The following is a 22119-nucleotide window of genomic DNA, read 5'->3' as shown; positions in this document are numbered from 1 at the left end:
TTCTCTCCTTTTAACCTTTCTTATTTGGGGCTTTTTCTGCAAAGTTTTGATATTTTGAAGTTATCCTGTCTAAACTTGTGTTTTCTTAAGTAATGCCCTGATAGAGCAGGAGATGCCTGGGGAACTCAGCAAGAACTTTCTATGGGTATCACTGGATTTTCCAGAGCAGCCTTAGTGCCTGGTTTATGTGATGAGTCACACTGTGTTGCCTGAGGCAGGGCTGTGGGCAGTGAAGGGAATTAGCTAACAGTGGTGTTATCTGCTAAGCACTAGGTGATCTGCTAGAGCCAGTGTGGGCTCCCACACAAAGGGACACAGTAGCCTTGGGCAGAAGTCCTGCAGACGGCCTTGCTTGATAGGGGGAAGAGGAGATGCCATCTGTAGTTTGATGAAATGTCTAGTGCTGGTTGGTGGAACCAGCCTCTCTCCCCCTGTTGGGTTTTATTCTGCTGGTAAGGAATTGGCTCTTTCCAACCAGGCGTTGGGTGCTTAGCCATCCAGGTTGGCAAGAGTTACAAGGCCAGGCCTGGGGTTGCAACTCACTGGTAGAGTGCCGCAGCCTGGCTGGGCACAAAATAACAGAGCCACCACAAAGCCTTGTAGATTCAAACAGCAACTCTTTATTCCCCAACTCTCACCGACCTCTACAGGCACGTTCTGGGAAAATACACTCCCCTCCACCGGGCTCTGCATACCAATTCTCTCAGAACCCCATGAGAACTCAAGGGGAACTCCAGGAGCGGGCACCTGAGGCAGCAGGATACGCCCTATTCCCAGCAGGATCCACCCTAAACCTGGAGCCACCCTAATCCAGCAGGATCCACCCTAAAACTGGAGCCACCCTAATCCCTGAGCAGGGTCACCTTTCAACCAAAAATGCCATGCGTCATTCCTACTTGGCTATGGCTCTCAGCAGTAGAGAGTTCGCCAAGCATGTACAAGGCCCTGGGTTCAATCCCCAGTCCTGCAAAAAGGAAAAGAAGGACAGCTCCTAGGCCAAACACATGGATCCACTTGTGAGGCCTCTATTTTACTCGTCAGGTGCACCTTGAGTTGACACAGGTTTGGAGGAAGTGTTAGGAGATGGATATTATAAGAACTTACTTTGGATGGTTTAGAAGATTTAAAATAGACGGGCCAGGGTTGTGGCTCAGCAGTAGAACACTCGCCTCCAACGTGCGAGACCCTGGGTTTGATCCTCATCACCACATAAAAATAAATAAGTGAAATAAAGGTATTGTGTCCAACTACAACTAAAAAAAAATATATTAAAAAAAATAGAAAAGCTTCCTCTGATGGGCGATAGATGAGGCCCAGTGAGAAGTAGAGGATAAACAGTCATCCCTCAGCATCCTCAGGAGGTGGGTTCTAGAACCCTCAGATACCAAAATCCACAGATGCTCGAGTCCTTATAAAAATGGCCTATATTTGCATATAACCTTTGTATCCCCTCCCATGTATTTTAAACCATCTCTAGAATATTTATAATCCTTAATACAATGTAATTGCTATGTAAATAGTTTAGGGAACAATGACAGGGGAAAAAGTCTGTATATGTTCGGTACAAATGTAATTTTTTTTTTAAAGAGAGAATTTTTTAATATTTATTTTTTAATTTTCAGTGGACACAACATCTTTATTTTATTTTTATGTGGTGCTGAGGATCGAACCCAGCGTGCATGCCAGGCGAGCCCACTACTGCTTGAGCCACATCCCCAGCCCCGGATGTTATTTTTTAAAAATATATAGGGCTGGGGATGTGGCTCAAGCGGTAGCACGCTCGCCTGGCATGCGTGCGGCCTGGGTTCGATCCTCAGCACCACATACAAACAAAGATCTTATGCCTGCCAAAAAATAAATAAATATTAAAAAATTCTCTCTCTCTCTCTCTCACTCTCTCTTTAAAAAAAATAAAAATAAAAATATATAAAGTTGGACACAATACACATTTCATTTATTTTTATATGGTGCTGAGGATTGAATCAAGTGCCTCTCATACGTGCTAGGTGAGCGCTCTACCGCTGAGTCACAACCCCAGCCTCCAGCTATGCTTTTTTTAAAAATATATTTTCAGTCAGTGGTTGGTTGAGTCTTCGGATATGGAACCTCTTGGATGCCAAGGGAGGATTGTATAACAGAAAGAACAGGAAAGAGTTTGGACCTAAAGGGGACAGACCCATTGTTAGAAAGTAAGCTTATCCTCACAGCCCTGCTTAAAGAGGATTATAGCTTCCGCAGGGGCCAGAGCAGGTAAGGGCAGGTTCAGAGGAGGCTGAACTGTATTCAGGATGGATCTAATCTAGTGTCCTGGGGCAAGAGGTAGTTGTGGTTTGGGCCTTGAAAGGTGTCCCTCTTGGTTGAAAGCAGCAGCTATGTCAGTGATGCACTCAAAGTCCAGGCCAGAGCCAATGCCATTTCCAGGGTTTGGGGGGCAGGCTGTCCAAGGCTATTCCCTCATGGGGAAGGGGCTGACTCTGACACCAAACTTCACTGACCAGGAGTCTGCCCTTGCTATGCCTCTGCAGAAGCACCTTGAGGTCCAGTTGTACAGGCCTCTCACCACTGCAGCTCAGCAGGCACGGGGCTGGCCTGTTGTTCAGGGAAGAGGACAGGAATTATTTGAATAAGTAAAATGCTCCCCTTTCTAGTATTTTCCAAAAAAGAAATGCCTCATTCTACTTTATAAATGACTAATCAACAGGATTAATACTTGTACTAACTTGGGGTTTAATTTATAGTCAAGCTAAGTACACAAACAACATTGAGTTGTGAGGAATGTTATATATCACCTGTAATAGGGCATTATCTATGATCCACTAGCCAAACCCATCCACTCCCTGCTTGTGTCTGTGAGCCAAGAATAGTTTTTACATCTTTAATTAATTGTGGGAAAAAATGCTATTTTATCACATGTGAAACTTTTATGAAATCCAAATTTCAATGTCCACAACCTTTTACTGGAACCCAGCAAGGCTCACTCATTTATGTATCATCTAAGGCAGAATTGAATAGTTGCAAGAGAGACTGTGGGGCCCATAAATCCTTAAATATTTACCACCTGGGCCTCTATGGAAAGTTTGCTGACTCCTGATCCATTCAATGAAATGGATATTTTGTGAGAACAAACACACCTACTCCTGTTATTTAGTTTATGCAGTGACAGGTTGACCTATTTAATACAGAGGTCAGGAGTCATGAACTATAGGAGAGGGACATTTAATTCTTCTGTGTCCTCTATAAAGCACATGATGCATTCTGCACCAGGGAAGGTGTGTCATCCTTAAAGAAAAGCAGCATCTTGAGGGACGGAAGAGCTGCCTGTTCAGCCAGTCACCACCGGCTCTTCCCCAGAAGCATTTCTCAGTAGAGCCTTGGGCCTTGTATACCATCTTAGTCTCTCAGCTACCTGTGTCACTGCCCTGGCACAACTTAGCTATGAACGTGACAGAAGACTAGACACAGAGTGTAGGAGGATGCAGATAAATGGAGAAGAGCACACTCTGTACCAAGAATTTGCCTGCAGAAATCATGCAGATTAGGTGGGCTGAGGCCCCATCTAGCCTATAAGGAAACTTTGTGTGAATTAGATAAAGGCATCTATCTTCAACACTTTATTTCCAAGTGCCACAGATTTTCTTTTTAACAGACACACTGCTCGCCTGGTCTATGAATGGTGCCCCCTAGAGTTCTGCGGTACACACTGGTAAGGACTGGATGCTGCAGCCCTGGGAGGTACAGCATTGGGGTGAGCTCACCACTGTACGGGATGGTGCAGAGATCCAAGATGAAGGACAGAAAAGTTTCCAGAGGAGATGGTGGGCATGGGGGTGGAGAGATAAGACCCTGGGGCAGGACATAGAGACATAGTAGGGACAGAGAAGGGAGACTTCTGTTGATAGGACATTGACTGATTTCCTACCCTGGAGAAATGAGTATTGCCCTCTCACCCAGAAACTAACTGCCTGCATGCGGAACAGCTCAGTTTCTAGCTGGTGACTGTGTCATCCAACTCTGTGACTCATTTCATTTTACATTGTTTCTGTTTGAAGTGTTCAGATTAAGTCTGCAGAGTTACTGTGCAGTCACATCTCTCTGTGCGGTGTCCCACAGCTCTCCAAAGTATATTTACTGTCTGCCAAGTAGCCTGCATTGGATGTGAGAACATCCTAGCCTGTGCTTCTGTTCCGTGAGAACTGAGGCTCAACCTGGGCATTCTCCAGGTCATCCTGCCTGGAACTTCCTGCCCTTCACTGCTGAAGAAGCCTCCCTGGAGGAGGAGCCAAGAGTCAAATTGGTTTCTTCCTCCCTCATTTTGGTTTATGGTGAGGAAAGACAGCAGGCTTCACCTGGGAGGGTGTGGGAACCAATCCGTGGGTGCTAGTGACCTAGGGCTTGGAACAGCCTATTGCTCTGGAGAATGCTGTTTGGGGTGCCTTGCCAGCATTAAGGAAACTGAAAATGATGCAACCTAAAATTCATCCCAGTGTGGAAATACTGGGTTCCTCAATTACTTAAAAAAAAAAAAAAAAAAAGGGCGGAGAGGGGGGAGAGAAACAGATGGCTAGGATTACTTTACAGTCATACAGCCAGTTACAACATAAAATCACTTTCAAAGATATTAACTGTTTTTCTTTTAATTAAAACATGGTATAAATAACAGGTATAATAAATATAAATATTAACACATTTCATATTTGCATTCAGGGTAAATATAAACATATGATATATTCTCTGTGGGTAAGTTCATTTAGGTACTTGAAAAGCATAAGAAGCCAGACGACAGAAATATAATACTAGCCACTTGGGAGGTTGAGGCAGGAGGATTACAATTTCTAAGCCAACCTGGGCAACTGAGCAAGACCTGGTCTCAAAATAAAACAAAAAGGTCTGGGAGATAACTCAGAGGCAGAAAGCTCCCAGGTTCAATTCCCAGAAACACACACACACACACACACACACAAAAAAAAAAAAATACTGTATGAATATTCATTTTGGGGGGAAAATACACACAGAAGCATTCAAGCATAAAAAGGCATCAGTCTGCAACATATTATCAAACACTTCAGAAAAAATAAAGCAATTACAGTAAAATGTTAACATTTGGGAAATCTGAAAGTTATACAGAATTTTTTTTAAATTTTCTGTCTTAGGTTATTTAAAAATAAAAAGTTAATATCTACATTTACAACTTTCATGGCTAGATATAAACACAGTGCACTTAATGTCATACTAAATCACTTTTGGCAACTGCAGTAGAAACAGATGAAAATAACCTGTTTTTAGAGTGTTCTCTCTGGTTTTCAGTCCATACCTCTAGGATGAGAAAGAGGCCAAGATGCTCCCAAATCAAAAATTTCATACACTCTACATTAGCACAAGGGTCTAGACCACATGCCCTGCAGTATTTACCGGTAGAAATTTAAAACATCCTATTTGTCACAGATAAAATATTTGGAAAGGCATGTATTTTCATCTAAAAATCCTACAAAAAACGACTTAAGTGGTGATAAAACCGTTACAAAATAATCAGCACCTGCAGGCTCAAAACAACAAAAAATAGTAAACTTGAGACGCTCGTTTTTTCTTAACGTGGCATGCCACCTTGTGGCCAAAAGCTGAAAGACATCAGAGGAGGAAGGAAACCTCTCTTAGAGGCAAAGCCATGGGGAGGGTCAGAGGGGCCTAAGTTTATTTTTCCCTATTTCCAGGAACTGTGCAGGGCATTTCCTCAGAATAATTCTCAAACACACCAATAGGGAAACAGTCTCAGGGTCACATAGCTAATAAGTGGCAGAGGTAGAATGAGGGAGAAGTAAACCCACCTAACCATAGATCTACAGCCCCCAAGAATCCCGACTTCAAACCAGAATTCTCTAGAAACCAAAACTAGAGGTATTCTCCTACTGTCCCCCTCATTGATATTTTTATTCCCTAAAATCAGGCTGGCAATGGTTTTTCCCAAAGCCTGTGGCTTGGGTTAATTCTATATTCTCCTAAAGCCACCATAACAGCAGCAGTTTCCTCAAATTATATTTCTCAAATGCCATAGGAGATCAACTTCTGAGTCTCAAGTATGGAAGGTACAATATAACTGACTCTTTCCTTCTAAAAACTTACTGCACATTTTTGAAGAGCTGTAAGGGGGAAAAAATGTACGGAAGGTTGAGAGGAGGATATTTTGACCTAGTTCAACCCAGGGATTCAGCCCAGGGTCTGCCATACTTCTTGGACACATTTTCCTGGGTCCTGAGAGGATACAAAATTTATATATATATATATATATATAAATTATATACATATATCTGGGAAAATGCTGGTGGCATGAAGAGTGGGTTTGGGGGGTCAAGAAGGGCTGAGTCAGGATTCCAATCAGTAAGATACTTGACCTCTCTGATCAAAGCTTTTTCCTCTGAATTGTGAGAATGGTAGGGACCCCAGGTGAGAGAGTTCTCAGTGCTGTGTTGAGTGACCCCAGGTGAGAGAGTTCTCAGTGCTGTGTCAAGCAAGAGAATAATGCTAAAACAAGGTCCTAACACGGAATGATTAAGCTAGCAGTATTAAGAGGGGGAAAAATGAGGGACCATCAGAGGAATGATGAAAAAAATAACAGTATTAAAGAAAAATAAGTCATTAGAAACTCCTTAGCTACAGTACAACTTCATTATTCATGCTCTGTAATTGCAAGTTCACCTACTTGCTACAATGTATTTGTTAAGGTACTTCATGCTTAATGAAACTTCATTTATTGTTGAATCGGAATCAGTATTTGATGGTATTTCTGGATCACTCGAGTATATGTGCAGAGACTAAGTCACCTGATGAGCTGAGGCGAGCAAAGCAAGGTTCTCCCTGCCTTCTCCTTTCTGCTTTCCCACTGTGAACAGCGACCCTTTCAGCCTGCTCAGCGCCAGTGTTTTCCACACTTGGGTTCTTTCTGTGGGTGATTTCCAGCTTAAAAAATGGCCTCCCCGTGTATTGCTGAAGTGCTGTCCAGCAGTGTGCCTTAGGGAGATCTGTTAGGGGTTATGGAGAACAAGGAAGCTTAAGCACATGTTATGGCGCCACAAATCCAATGGAGGTGAGTCAACAATATATATCAAATAAGGTGTCTTTAGACACAAATACACATAACACAGAGTTTTATATTCATCAGCCAAATACAACATTGAGACCAGCAGCCCTCAGGAACTTACCCTGTCTTTCCCGTCTCGTATTCATGTCTCTAGGGGCAAGATGAATTCGAAACAGTGCTCTCGAATTCAGAGTCCACTGCAACTTTATAGAACCCACCTACTGAGAATATCAAGAATTGACTATACTTGGAAAGTTTCAAATTTAAGGTAAAAGGGAAAGAGGTGGAGGACAAAATATTTTGGGACTGGTAATAATGAAATCCAGGGGATGGGTTAAAATGACAGACATTAATTAGCTTAATTTAATTACTCCATGTTGTATTCAAACATCCTATACCACTTTGCACCTCATCAATTCATAAACCATAATTTATCAATACATAATTTTAAAAAGTATGAATTTTTTAAAAAGGAATTCAGGCATGAGACCCTTTGGATATTAAACCACCAGACTCAGCACACAAATTAGTTCACTTATAATAAAATGGAAAATTATTATTTCTAAGAAAATGGGAATGGGCTATGAAAACAAAAATCATGTCACGATTCCCTCAAGGTTAAAAAAAAAAAAGCTCTAGGATTAAATAAGCATGTTCTGATTTTCTTCAATAATTCTTCAGAAAAACATTGCAACTATCAAACACAGCAGGCTATTCTTTTATTCTCAGAGAAATAAGGAAAAATAATCAACCTGAGTGACTCAATTGCTGGGCTGGGGCTGTAGGTACAGCACATGCTTGGCATGCACAAGACCCTGGGTTTGTTGCCCAGCATCAAAAAAATACTAATTTCTACTTCAAGTAGTTTCTACTTCAATTTCTCATCTTTCCTATCTTAACAAATGATACAGTGAAGAAATTGATTTGAATAGCACAAGCTTAACTGGAGTATCTTCTAACAAAATGTAAGGCAGTGCACAATAGGGCACACCTGTAATCCCAGCAATTCAGGAGGCTGAGGCAGGAGGATTACAAGTTCAAGGTCAGCCTGGATATCTTAGCAAGATCCTGTTTCAAAATTTAAAAATTTTTAAAGGCTGTGAGTGCATGGAGGATGTGGCTCAGGGATAGAGCACTTCCCTAGCATGGCAAGGCCATCTTCAATCAAAAAAAAAAAAGTTCACAGAATAAAATTAGCCTTAGGTGTTTCTCCTCCAGGGCTTAAATGAGTTATCACTTGACCTTAAAATATGTAAAAGTAGCCCCAAACTTTAACCAAAATCCAATTTAGTGACGATAGGAGAGTGGCATGAAAGAATTAGGATAAATTTATACAACTGGCAGAAATTCATCTGAAGGAATTTTAATCTATAAAGAAGCAATGCAAACAAATACTCTTGAGTTGACACCATACCAGACACCCTTCTTCTATCAAGGAAAAATAGAGAACATGAGTTCACTGTGTCTGCATTGAACACTCCAGGGTTCTTGCTGAAGAGGCCAAGCTAGTGGTTTGAATTGATCTTTCAGTCCTCAAAACTCATTATGGTAATGCATGTCAATGTCTTAGGAGAAAAAATTATATATAATGGGAAAATCCAGGCTGTTTTTTTTTTTTTTTAATCAATGGAAACACAAAGACTACAACAAGGATCTTAGAGACAGTTTATACAATAGAATACTTTGATAATGGTAGTCCACATGCAAAAGACATTCAGACTCAACAGCCACTGAACCTGGGTAACAGCGAGACCTTTATTAAGGGAATCACATGTGTCTTTAAATGATTACCAAGGATTCTACTAACTCACAGTCTCTGTGAGGTGGATACTAACATTATCTCTCTTTTTCTTTAATGAGAAAATAAACCCAGGAAATTAAATGACTTGCTCACAATTAAAAAGCAAATTCATGTCAGAGTCAAGAACAGAAAAGACCACACCACCACTTTCAGTCGGTCTTCAGGGATGCCCTTCATAAACCTTTATACCAACATCTTACAGTCTTGGCATTATTTCTCCTTATTTTATAAGGACGAACTGTTTTGTTGTTCAATATACTTAAACAAGTAAAAGTGAACAGCAAACCAATCTTTCTTTATGGTCCGTTTTCTCCAACACACAATATTAAATGTATGAGCAGTCATGTGCATTGCAACAGGTGATAAGGCTGGGAACAAGTCGTCAGTCTTATGATTGATTCTCTAGAAGCAAGACAAAGCTTACTGCCATTTTAGGAAACAAGAAAGAAGTAAGATGGCATCTAGACAAAAGGCACAGCATTCTGCAATTGCTTCATTCGCTGCCCACAGCAGGTTCTCTCAGAGAGGAGACAGGAGTTATGCAAGATAAGGCTTGCATTAGAAGTTGCATATACTACCATTGTACATTCTGTTTTACAGCAAAAGGCTCTATAAAACCCCTCTGGGGAAAAGTGCAACATAAAATCTTTATAACAAAGGAAAGCAAAAGTGTCCCAAAAGGCCCATAGGAATATACAGTGCAAATACAGGATTTCAAACTCGGTAAAGAAGTTTTGGATCAGAGTGAACTTTTAGTTGAAGATAAATTTTGTAGCAACTGTTCACCCAAAGCTTGAGAGCTAGAACAAAAAGAGACTTGCAGTCTGTCTCTAAATGGATGAAATGCCTAAATTTTCACTAGGCCATAAAATCCCGTCTGGGAAGAAGCTTTATCTTTAAACTAGTTATTTTATTTTATTTTATTTTTTTTAATATGGTTCATGCTTCTAAACTGCAGCTGTCTCAAGCTTGCCTGTTATGGAACCATGTAATGTCAGATAATGACAGGATGTCAAAAGATAACCTGGTAGGTCATTTAAGCTGCTTTTACAGGAAGAACATGCTGAGCTGTCTTATAGCCTTTACATTCACCATACAAACAGAGTTTATATGATTATCCACTATCCTTTCCCAGATAAAGTCATATTAAAGGAATTCTTTTTAAAAGAAACTTTCAAACTAGTCCTTTGGGCATTTAAAAAATCTTCATATAAAAGTCCACTTCTTTAATATACAGGAACAAACATTTTCCCTTAAAAATATCCCATTTGTAAGCCAAAATAAATTACAACTTGCAGAAATACCTTTTTTAATGGCTCAATGCTTACTCCAATGTACATGGAGCTATATTTTTTGCACATCTTCAGAAATTGGAGACACTGAGACAGAGTATTTACCTCTAAACATGATGACATAACCCTGGCTCAGGGAACAGATCAAGCTTTAAGTCTCGGGAATAAAAAAACTGATACTCATCATCCAATCTATACAGTCTTATATTATGTACATATTAACAGTCTGGTCAATGAAAAAAAAGGAAGGAATTTCAGAAAACTATTTTGAAACTCAGGCATAAAAATGTAAAGAAACTAAACATTTAATGTACAATCTATTCCATTTGGCAATGTGTAAATTATATCAAGAGATAAAAACCTATCTACAAATAGGGTATAACAAAAGGAAAATGTGATTTAAGAAGTGATCTCAGGTCCAGAGCTCTTCAGTTCTTCCAAATTTGTAGATCAGAGTGCTTAAAAAAATACAAATACAAATCATGAGAAACAAAAGAATGAGTGACACAGAATCTGTTTTCTAAATATACTTTGACAGGTACTTCACTGATCCCTTTGCATTCATTTATAAAACTAAATGAAAGATCATGGTGGAGGTATCTAAATTCACTTATTTTATAAAGCAGCTTAATCATGATGGCTGAGTTTAAGTATTCCTTCTTAAAACCTAGAAAGTTATTACACAGGAAACTTGTAGGGAAAAGAGACATTTCTCATAGTGGCAGTCCTTGGGGCCATTTTACATCTCAGGGGCCCGCTATATCTGAGTTACAGTCACCAAAGCTTCTTTATTCTTTTAACAAATCATTATTGTGTGCTCAGGACTGGCTACATATCAGGCCCTGGCTAAGTGTTGGGATATGACTGAGTCAAAATGCACAAATTTGCTTCCTAATGCAGCTAAAAGCCTAGGGAGGATGACAATCAAATAAATGTAAAAGTCCAACTGAAAAAAAAAAAGCCACAAAGGAACAGCACACAAATATCATAAGAGGGATATATAAGGATGTGACCTACTCAGAAAAGTCAAAACAATTTTCCTGAGGAAGTGGTGACTGAACCAAGATCCAAAAGAAGAGGGAATTGTCTGCAAAGCTGGAGGAAGGAACAGAGAGATGGGACCATGAGGACATGCTGCATGTGTTGAATTTGAAATGTCAACAACCCGAGAAGAGATGTTAAGTAAGAATCTAGATACAGAGTTTAGACCTGGAAACACACCCACAACTCATCGGCATCTAAGCAATAACTGAAATTCTAAGCATAAATGAGCTCATCTAGAGAGGAGAAGAGCAAGAAGACAACAGTGAGCCTAGAACAGAGCCTTAAGAAACTTTAAAAGGTATGGTCAGGGAATGTGTGTCAGCTTGCAAGAGTGGCCAGTAGGAGAGGCTGTGACCCAGTGTGCTATTCCTGGTGCTGAGAAGAGGCCTAGCACGTGGACACACAAAGGCTGGCCTGACAATTTGCCAGCCCCTGGGCCCAGCACACAGTTGATGCAGCTGTCACTGTCCACCTGAGCACAAGTCTTAATGCACACAAGGTTCTTGCTCATCCAGCTGTCATTTATGTGGATTTATCTATCACCTCAAACAAATGCACTTAAATCTAAACAAACAACTGAACTTAAATCTAATCCCTAAAAAATACTGCCTAAAATGTCCTCATGAAAATTTACTGGATCTCCCGAAGGCTATCAGTCACATGCCAAGAAATACGATCACAAAATAGCAGAAACTCAAACATCTTTCAAAATCAGGAGTGTCCAGGCAACAGTGCAGTAAGAGGAAACCCAGATAAAACATGGGCGTCTCCCTGAGTTCTGAGTACAGGGAACCCAAAGTAGTGACTTCAAGGCAAAGTACAGAAAGTCATGCAGAGGGAGCCCAGGAGAGCCATGGGGTGGCCACTGCATCTTCACTGAGTACTGATCAGCAGGTACACTGAGGAAACTACGCAAGCAGGAGAAGAAAAGCCCCCTGGGTCCCACAGGGCTGGGAGGAATGCCCAGTTTCCCACACAAGTGGAGACACTTCAGGACACATGGAACATCAGAGTATAGGAAGGAACACTCAGAAGGTAGTACTAGGAAGGAGACAAATTAGTCCCCTGGTTGCTCTGGTCTTGCCGAACCAAGCTTAAAAAAAAAAAAAAAAAAAAAAGACTTGATAGGGTCAAGCCATTTCTAAGTGACCTAACTGCATCCCAGAACAAAGTTGAAAAATATTTGTGAAATAAAAAATCCAACCCCAACAAATTGCATGTAAAGCAGCAAGTAGGTGAAAATAGATGCAAACTGAAAAGTAAACAGAAGCAGAAATAATCAACAGAAGCAAACCCAGAAATGACAGAGGCAATTAGACAAAGGCAATGAAATAGTTGGAAACATACCCAGTATGACCAAGAGGATAGAAGAAGGCAAGAGTACGTTAAGGAGAGACAAGGAAAATATAAAAAGACTTAAATCAAGCTTCTAGAGATGATAAATACAATATGTGATATAAAAATGTCACAGGATGGGATTAACAGTAGATTAGAAGTCTATGATTCTAGACTTCTGTTAGGAGTCCATTAGAAGTAAGCCTAAAGATCCAACAGTAGACACTGTTCAGACTGAACCAGTGAGAGAAAAACAACAACTGAATATGAGTGAGCTGCGCCAGGTCTGGTGGCAGGTGCAGTGGGTCCAGCTACTCAGAGGCTGAGGCAGGAGGAGTTCAAGGCCAGTCTGGGCCACATGGTGTGAGATCTTATCTCTTTAAAAAGAGGAGGAGGAAGAGGAGGAGGTGGGGGAGGAGGAGAAGCAGAAGAAGTGGAAGCAGAAGCAGAAACAGCAAAAGAAACAGAAGCAGCAGCAGAAGCAGCAGAAGCTGAAGCTGAAGCAGAAACTGCAGCAGCAGAAGCAGGAATGCAGCAGCAGAAGCAGAAACTGCAGCAGCAGAAGCAGCAGTAGAAACAGAAGCAGAAGCAGCAGAAGCAGAAACTACAGAAGCAGAAGCAGCAGCAAAGAAGCAGAAGAAAAAACTGCAGAAGCAGAAGCAGCAGCAGCAGCAGAAGCAGAAGCAGAACCACAGAAGCAGCAGCAGCAGCAGCAGCAGCAGCATCAGAAGCAGCAGCAGAAGTAGAAACAGAAGAAGCAGAGAAGGAGGAGGAGGAAGCACTGATGCAGAAGAAGAAGAGGAGGAAAAAGGAGGAGGAGGAAGAGAAGGAGGATGGGGGAATATTTGAAGAAATAAGGGCTGAAAAGAGTCCAAATTTCACGAAAATCATAAACCACAAATCCAAGAAACTCAATAAACTCTAACCAGAAGAAACCGCACCACAGCACATCATAACTCTATTGCTTAAAACGAGTGACAAAGTTCTTCAAGACTTAGATCTTACTTAACTGATGCCTAAAATACCTATGTTGACAGCAAGACATTTGCTCTGAAACACAGAATACAGGTGTCACTCTGGAGGTGGAGGTTTTTTAGAAGATTTCCCCTAAAAGAACACTTTGGGGGGTGAGCAGGGGGTACTGAGAAATAGACTCAGGGGCACTCAACCAATGAGCCACATCCCCAGTATTATTTTGTATTTTATTTAGAGACAGGGTCTCACTGAGTTGCTAAGCACCTTGCAGTTGCTGAGGCTGGCTTTGAATTCATGATCCCCCTGACTCAGCCTCCAGGCCACTGGGATTACAGGTATGTGCCACTGTGCCCGGCTTCCTTTTTATTTTTGAGATAGGGTTGACTCAGATGCCCAGGCTGCCTGGCACTTATAATCCTCCCGTCTCAGCCTCTTGAGTTGCTAAAATTACAGGTGTGCACCATCACACCTGTAATATCATTTTTATACCTGCTTTAATTTATCTTAAGAACTCAATTAGAAAGCTCAAATCCTACCAGGGTTGGGATATAACATGCATACTATGTATTAATTCTAATTTTTCCTTTTTCTTATTTTTCATAAAGGTATACATGTGTTGTTTTTGTTGTAGTTTAATAAAGCAAGTGTCTAGGTTCAAATCCCTGCTTGCATTTACTATCTGGGTATCGTTAAGTAAGCTCTGAACCTTATATTTCCTTATCTCTAAAATGGGACTAACAACTGTTATACACATATTGAAGTATTAAATGGTAACATATATATTATTATGAATTAAAAGGTAACACATATATAAAGTATCCAGCTGACATCTTGGCACATGGCAGGACCTCTAATTAAAAGGCCTGTATGTGCTCTTATGTAACAGTGGCATTTTTTTAATGTTTCAAGCAGTCCTATCCTTTCTAACTAATACAAGGGACTCCTGTATGTTCCACTCACATGCTGCTCTTATAGAAGAACTGACATTTCTGTGTTACAGAAGTAAAGAAATTAAGCAACTTACCTAAAAAATATAAGAGCATTTTGAAAAAAGACAGCTAGTCCCGGATAAACATCAGTATCTGCACATGCGAAGTAAAATGGATTAGAAGATTACAAAGACAAATGGCAGTAAGAAAGTCAGTGACATTCATAATGACATACTCTACATATTAGAACATACTACTGTTATTAATACACCAACTCTAAGACATCCATAATGAAACTGAAATAATAAAACACCAATTTCATTCTCCCAAAGATGGCTCTTAGCAGATTTTCTTTTTGTCTAAAGTAATTGCTATGGTTTTAACTATTTTGATCCCAAAAGTTTGAGACCAGCCTGGGCAACCTAACAAGACCCAGTTTCAAAAACAAACAAACAAACCAGTGCTAAAGAATCAGTTTTTTTTGTTTTGTTTTGTTTTGTTTTTTGGTGAGCATTTTGCCACTGAGCTACATCCCCAGGCCTTTCTATTTTTTATTTTGATGCAGGGTCTAGCCAAGTTGCTAAGGCTGGCCTCCAATGTGCCATCTCCTCAGCCTCCTGAATGGCTAAGATGTAAGTATGTGCCACCACACCTGGCCAGCTTGTCCCTTTGCTTCCTATGACCAATACAGAAAAATAAAATGGGGTTTGGAATGTAGCAATTCTCTAGAAATTTAAAATGATAGAAAGATACAAAATAAAATTTTAATTTTTTATAGTTTTCTAATGTATTTTCTTTCATGAATTCAGGAGTTATATTGTACAAATATGACCTATATCATTTTTTTCACTGACTCTATCCTGGAGGAAATAGTTTCTATTTTCATAGGAAGAGAAAAAAAAAGCAGAAACTACTTAAATTTTTTGGATAATTAACTTTTGTTAAACTATACAGATTAATTAAAAAATACTGGACAGGATGAAGAAACTGGTTTAACTTTTCATTTTAAGCATCATAGCAAACAAAAGAGAGTTCCAAGTTTAACCCCAATTCCTGGTACTGAATCCTAATTCTATCATGGACTAATAAACAATATGACCTTATGCAAATTACTTAATCTCAAAACATCTTGGTTTCCTCATCTGTAAAATGGGTATTATGGGCATCTATCCCACAAAGAGTCAAAATTAAATAATGTCTATGTATACTGTCTAGGTACCTGGTTCCTTAAATGGTACAGGTTGAAATATATCTTATCCAAAATACTCAGGACCAAAAACCATTTCACATTTCATATTTTTTCAGATTTTGGAATATTTGCATAATAATGAAATAATTTGGGAGTTCTACCAAAGTCTAAACAGAAATTCAGTTATGTTTCATGTACACCTTATACAATAATAGTCTGAAGGTGATTTTATACAATATTTTCAGTGCACCTATGTTTTGACTATAACTCATCACATGAGGCCATGTAAAATTTTCAACTTGTGACATCATGTCAGCAATTTAAAAGTTTCTGATTTTGGAGCATTCTTGATCTCAGGTTTTCCTGTTAGTGATGTTCGACCTTCATACATATAAATTACAGCTGCTATTATGAATATTAACAATTTAAAAAAAATTGTACAGTAAAAGACTGGAAACATGTAATAAATGTCTTCTGAAATAAAAGTATAATCACTGTATAAATAGAAGATTATAGGCTGGGGATATAGCTCAGTTGGTAGAGTACTTGCCTTTTATGCTCAAGGCTCTGGGTTTAATTCCCAGCACCAAAAAAAAAAAAAAAAACGAAGAAGAAGATTATATATAATGAGCAATGCTATTGAAATAAGATGAGACCCATAATTAAGAAATTTCTCAAAATGGACTAGTTCTTGGGGCTGGAGTCATAGCTCAGTGGTTGAATGCTCACCTCGAATGCATGAGGCACTGGGTTCAATCCTTAGCACCATGTAAAATAAAGATATTGTGTCCATTTACAACTTAAAAAAAATTTTTTTTTTAATGCACTAGTTTTTAGGCTAGTGGCAGAGTGCTTGCCTAGCATGTGTGAGGCCCTGGGTTTGATTCTCAGCACCACATATAAATAAATACAACAAAGGTCCATCGACAACAAAAAATTTTTTTAATTAAAAAAAAATAATAAAAATAAAAATGTACTAGTTCTTGAAGATTAAGATAGAGCCAGTGAGTGTACAGCCTTTATAAAAAACACTTTCCTACACACCTTACAGAAATGACAAGTTATTCCCATTTTCACTACAGAAACTGGAAAATGTTACGTGCTGCTTGAAGTAACTGTTAAAATAAGCAGAAGATCATCAAACTACAAAAAGGTACCCAAAAACTTACCTCAGTATACAAACTGAAACCTAATTTAGAAATGTATTCTTTATAATGTAAGATTTCTCTATTTTGCTTCTGGGTTTTCAGCCTATTAAGCTTGCTGTTCCTGCTGCTGGATGAAGCTCTCTGAACCTGTATGGTTTGGGGTACTGCCCAATTCATGAATCATTCTTTGCCCAAATAAACTGTTCAAGTGTCAAGTTTTTCATTTAACATAACTATACAGACTTTTCAAGGAAATCAGTGATAGCAGCTCACCCTTCTTGAGTCAGAGATAAAATGGGCTTAAAATATATTTTCCTATAGAAAATAGGCAGATACACTTGTGGTTGCCTAGGTTTGGGGAAGAGAGGTAATGGGGAATAACTGCATAATGGGCATGAGATGTTTTACTGAGTGATAAAAATGTTCTCAACTGGGAGAACAACTCTGTGAATATTCTAAAAATACTGAATTGTACACTTTAAATAGATGAATTATAGGTTATGTAAATTTCATGTCAATGAAGCTATTTTTTAAAAAGTACTTTCCTTCTGTTGATCTTTATCCTAGACCCATGTGATCTATTAGTGTATGTTTTTTGGATGCTAGGGATTTAACCAAAGGGCCTCCACCCCTAAGCTGTACCACCAGCCTTCTATCAGTAATTTTTATTGGGGTACTGGGGATTAACTTCAAGAATGCTTAAACAGTGAGACATACCCAGGCCTTTTTATTTTGAGACATGGTCTTGCTAAATTGCGGAGGCTGGCCTTAAACTTGCAATTCTCCTGCCTCAGCCTTCCAAGTCACTGGGATTACAGGCATGCACCACCATGATCAGCTCTATTCATATTTTTAATTAACTAAAATAACACATTTTAGATATATTTGGTGAGCAATGTTATTTAAATATTAGTCAACCACAGTCCTCTTGAACTCTCAATTAAAACTTGTACCACATGAAAAACAAAGGCATTCCAAAAATCTTTGGAATGGTCAGTATTAATGAGATTTAACAAATACTATCAAAAGTATTCAAAGATCAGCTGTCAGGATAAAAATATGTGACCATTAAGGGAAGTACAAAGAGATTCCAGAGGTAGAGAGGTCAGAGGACAAACAAATGTTCTCTGAAACCAACTCCTATATTTGGGAAGAGCCCATGAAACAGGCTCTTGGATGCTTCCAGAGAGATTAGGCTCTGCTTTTTAACTCCAACCTGGATAAAAAGCTTTTGCACCTGGCACAGTCAGAATATTCAAAACGATGATATTCAGAATGGTGATATAAAGGCACATTCCCTACATTAACTATTTCTGCAGGAAGGGTACACATATCTTTGCTCCTACCCTTAAAAACTCCTCTTTGTAGAAACTTAAAAAGAACAGGCTGAAGTTGGAAAAAATGTCAGTAGAAAATATTGGATCCACAGCCCTTGTCTGAAATCCTGAGGGCAAGATAAGCAACAGAATTCAGAATTTTTCAGATTTAAGAACAGAAACATAAAACATGTATGCTACATAGCACCCCCAGTGGGTCCGAACTAGCATCCCCAAAATCAAACATATTTGAATTTGTTTTATTTATTTTTGTAATGGGGATTAAATTCAGGGTTCTTTACCACTGAGCTATATCCCAAGTTGCTCTTATTATTTTATTTTATTTTATTTACTTATCCATCCATCCATCCATCCATCCATTCATTCATTCATTGGTACTGGGGATTGAACTCCTGGGTACTTGACCACTGAGCCACATCCCCAGCCTTATTTTGTATTTTATTTAGAGACAGGGTCTCACTGAGTTGCTTAGCACCTCACCTTTGCTAAGGCTGGCTTTGAACTCTCAATCCTCCTGCCTCAGCCTCCCAAGGTGGTGGGATTACAGGCGTGCACCACCATGCCTGGCCTTATTTTTAATTTGAGAAAGGATCTTGCTAAATTGCTGAGGCTGGCCTTAAACTTGTGATCATCCTGCCTCTTGTCTCTGGGTAGCTGGGATTATAGGCATGCATCACCATGCCTGGCTTCAAATTCATTCTTGCAATAAAACATTTAAATACATTAAATGGGATAAAGACCCTATTGTACTGCCTGTCATTTTAGGTCAGGTTTTCCTGTCAAACCAGTTGATGAAAAACTTGATTTTGAACATTCTATGGATTTCAGAATTGTGTAGATGAGAACTAACTACAGATCTATACTGGTTTCTCATTTTTACCAGGGTAACCCCCAGTAAATGGCCTCTAGTGAAGAGACTGGCTGTTCAAGATAAGGAAAGGAATCAAAACTCCAGAGACAGCTGAAAGATCAGCCTTCGTCAGTGGCTGGGATTTCCTAACTGAAGCCAACCTGTTGCGCAGTATAAGCTTTATTAATGACTAGCGACTCTCCATGCAGAGGAATAGCTTCCAGCTAACTCAATAATTACACTAAATTTTACTCCAGGTGGACTAAGTCCAATGTGAAAGACATCTGAATTTATCCTATGAAATAAAGGAGTAATACTTACTTTGGGTAACATATGCACCAAAAAGAATCCACATGGAAGCAATTAGTGACCCAAACATCAACATGAAACCAATGAAGAGCCAAACTCGAGCACCTGTATAAATAAGAGGCTTTATGATTTTGTTCATTTTTGCAGCTCTGTAATGGCTTAAGAATACAGAACACTAGAAACACTATTTATATAATATATATTTTGTTTTTTCTTCCCTTTCCTCTCACTTCCTCTTATATGTAATTTTGTGTAACAATGAGGGCCTCCTTCCATTTCCATGCAATTTCCCTTCTCTCTCCCTTTCCCTCCCACCTCTCGTCCCTGTTTAATGTTAATCTTTTTCTCATGCTCTTCCTCCCTGCTCTGTTCTTACTTGTTCTCCTTATATCAAAGAAAACATTTGGCATTTGTTTTTTACGGATTGGCTATAGCTTCACTTAGCATAATCTGCTCTAATGCCATCCATTTTCCTGCAAATTCCATGATTTTGTCATTTTTTAGTGCAGAGTAATACTCCATTGTGTATAAATGCCACATTTTTTTTATCCATTCATCTATTAAAGGGCATCTAGGTTGGTTCCACAGTCTAGCTATTGTGAATTGTGCTGCTATGAACATCGATGTAGCAGTATCCCTGTAGTATGCTCTTTTTAGGTCTTTAGGGAATAGACCAAGAAGGGGAATAGCTGGGTCAAATGGTGGTTCCATTCCCAGCTTTCCAAGAAATCTCCATACTGCTTTCCAAATTGGCCACACCAATTTGCAGTCCCACCAGCAATGTACAAGTTACCCTTTTCCCCACATCCTCACCAGCACTTGTTGTTGTTTGACTTCATAATGGCTGCCAATCTTACTGGAGTGAGATGGTATCTTAGGGTGGTTTTGATTTGCATTTCTCTGACTGCTAGAGATGGTGAGCATTTTTTCATGTACTTGTTGATTGATTGTATGTCCTCCTCTGAGAAGTGTCTGTTCAGATCCTTGGCCCATTTGTTGATTGGGTTATTTGTTTTCTTATTGTTTAATTTTTTGAGTTCTTTGTATACTCTGGATATTAAGGCTCTATCTGAAGTGTGAGGAGTAAAAATTTGTTCCCAGGATGTAGGCTCCCTATTTACCTCTCTTATTGTTTCTCTTGCTAAGAAAAAAACTTTTTAGTTTGAGTAAGTCCCATTTGTTGATTCTAGTTATTAACTCTTGTGCTATGGGTGTCCTATTAAGGAATTTGGAGCCCGACCCCACAATATGTAGATCGGAGCCAACTTTTTCTTCTATCAGACGCAGAGTCTCTGATTTGATATCAAGCTCTTTGATCCATTTTGAGTTAACTTATGAATTACAGTAGATGGGGTAGAGAGAGAAGATGGGAGGGGAAGGGAGGGGAGGGAGGATAGTAGAGGATAGGAAAGGCAGCAGAACACATCAGACACTAGTATGGCAGTATGTAAAAAAGTGGATGTGTAACCGATGTGATTCTGCAATCTGTATACGGGGTAAAAATGGGAGTTCATAACCTACTTGAATCAAATGTGTGAAATATGATATGTCAAGAACCATGTAATGTTTTGAACAACTAATAAAAAAATAATATATATTTTGCACATATTTATATAAATCTATTATAGTAATTAACTGAAAATTAAAAATACACTCATACCAAAAAATAAACCCCTAAAAGGGATTAAATCATACCTGGAAAGGGAAAAAAAAAGAAAAGTTACCTTTTTACTAGCTAGAGGAATTCATATCTGAGAAAACTAGGCAAACTGCCTTGGTAATTAATTATTCAATTAAGTTCATCTATTAAACCCTAACTGGAAAAGTATCCTGTTATATATTCATCAATATAATTGCTTTAGGACTGGGGATGTGGCTCAAGCGGTAGCACGCTCGCCTGTCATGCGTGCGGCCCGGGTTCGATCCTCAGCACCACATACAAACAAAGATGTTGAGTCTACCAAGAATTAAAAAAGTAATAAATATTTAAAAATTAAAATATATATATATATATATATATAATTGCTTTATAAGTATCATATGTGTACTGCAGATAGCCATCACCAAGCAGAAATGAACAAGGACCAACATGTTCCCTTTTAATCAATGATAAGCTTCTAAAAAGTACACCATCCTCAATATGGTGTAAATAGCTGCTACTATTCAAACTTTTTACCTCTGAGGCAGCCAACCTATACCACATACCCTTGGAAAGGTCAAGGTCAGAAGTGTCTCTTCAACCCTGGATTGTGCAGAATTCTAGAATCTCAATAACAAAATCATCTGAACACCAAGTGCACTCAGCATGTTTTTAAGGAAGCTGGTCAATACTGTGTCAGACCCTGTTTCACATGCACATGACTGCCGATCACTCTGTAGAAAAGTAACAAAGTTCTGATGATATGAAAATAAATCCTAGCCAATTTTCATAATTGAAACTAAATTTTCCTCAACTGCAGTTATTCTGTTACTAAGTGTATATGAATACCATATATTTAGACAACACATAGGCAAGAAATGCTGATCAAAACTCAGCATAGGAGTTGGAAATATAGCTCAGTTGGTAGAGTACTTGCCTCATGTGCACAAGGTTTAACCCCCAGCACCATAAAAAAACCAACAACAACAACAAAACAAAACAAAACAACAACAAAAAAAAAACTCAGCATGGTTAGAATGGATGATTTTTTAAAGAAATAGGCCTCTAGCTGATTTAATTTTATTAGGCAAAGCAGCAGCTCTCCAGAAATATATGATTAAGTTTCATTCCTTGGTTAAAGACAACTTCCTCTAAACCATATATAATCACAGCTTTTATCTAAAAATTAATGAAAGGAA

At 39.0% G+C, this 22119-nt stretch overlaps 1 protein-coding gene across 2 annotated transcripts in view; it reads right to left on the bottom strand.

The window, feature by feature from the left end:
* Positions 1 to 8803: 8803 nt before the first annotated feature.
* The window catches only part of Tmem50b (transmembrane protein 50B), a 44477-nt gene continuing 31161 nt past the window's right edge, over positions 8804 to 22119 (bottom strand). The window contains exons 5-7 of one of the 2 annotated variants that reach the window (XM_076868169.2): positions 19294 to 19386; positions 14544 to 14601; positions 8804 to 10623 (exon numbers count right to left, since the gene is read on the bottom strand). In XM_076868169.2, coding sequence (XP_076724284.1) covers positions 10578 to 10623; positions 14544 to 14601; positions 19294 to 19386 — 197 coding nt within the window. In that variant the 3' untranslated portion in view covers positions 8804 to 10577. The remainder of the gene's footprint in view (positions 10624 to 14543; positions 14602 to 19293; positions 19387 to 22119) is intronic. The other variant, XM_076868171.2, reaches the window with a different exon arrangement.

Source organism: Callospermophilus lateralis, chromosome 10 (assembly GCF_048772815.1).
Source record: "Callospermophilus lateralis isolate mCalLat2 chromosome 10, mCalLat2.hap1, whole genome shotgun sequence".
In the NCBI taxonomy this organism is placed as follows: Eukaryota; Metazoa; Chordata; class Mammalia; order Rodentia; family Sciuridae; genus Callospermophilus; species Callospermophilus lateralis.
This window is presented reverse-complemented; position numbering and strand designations above follow the sequence as displayed.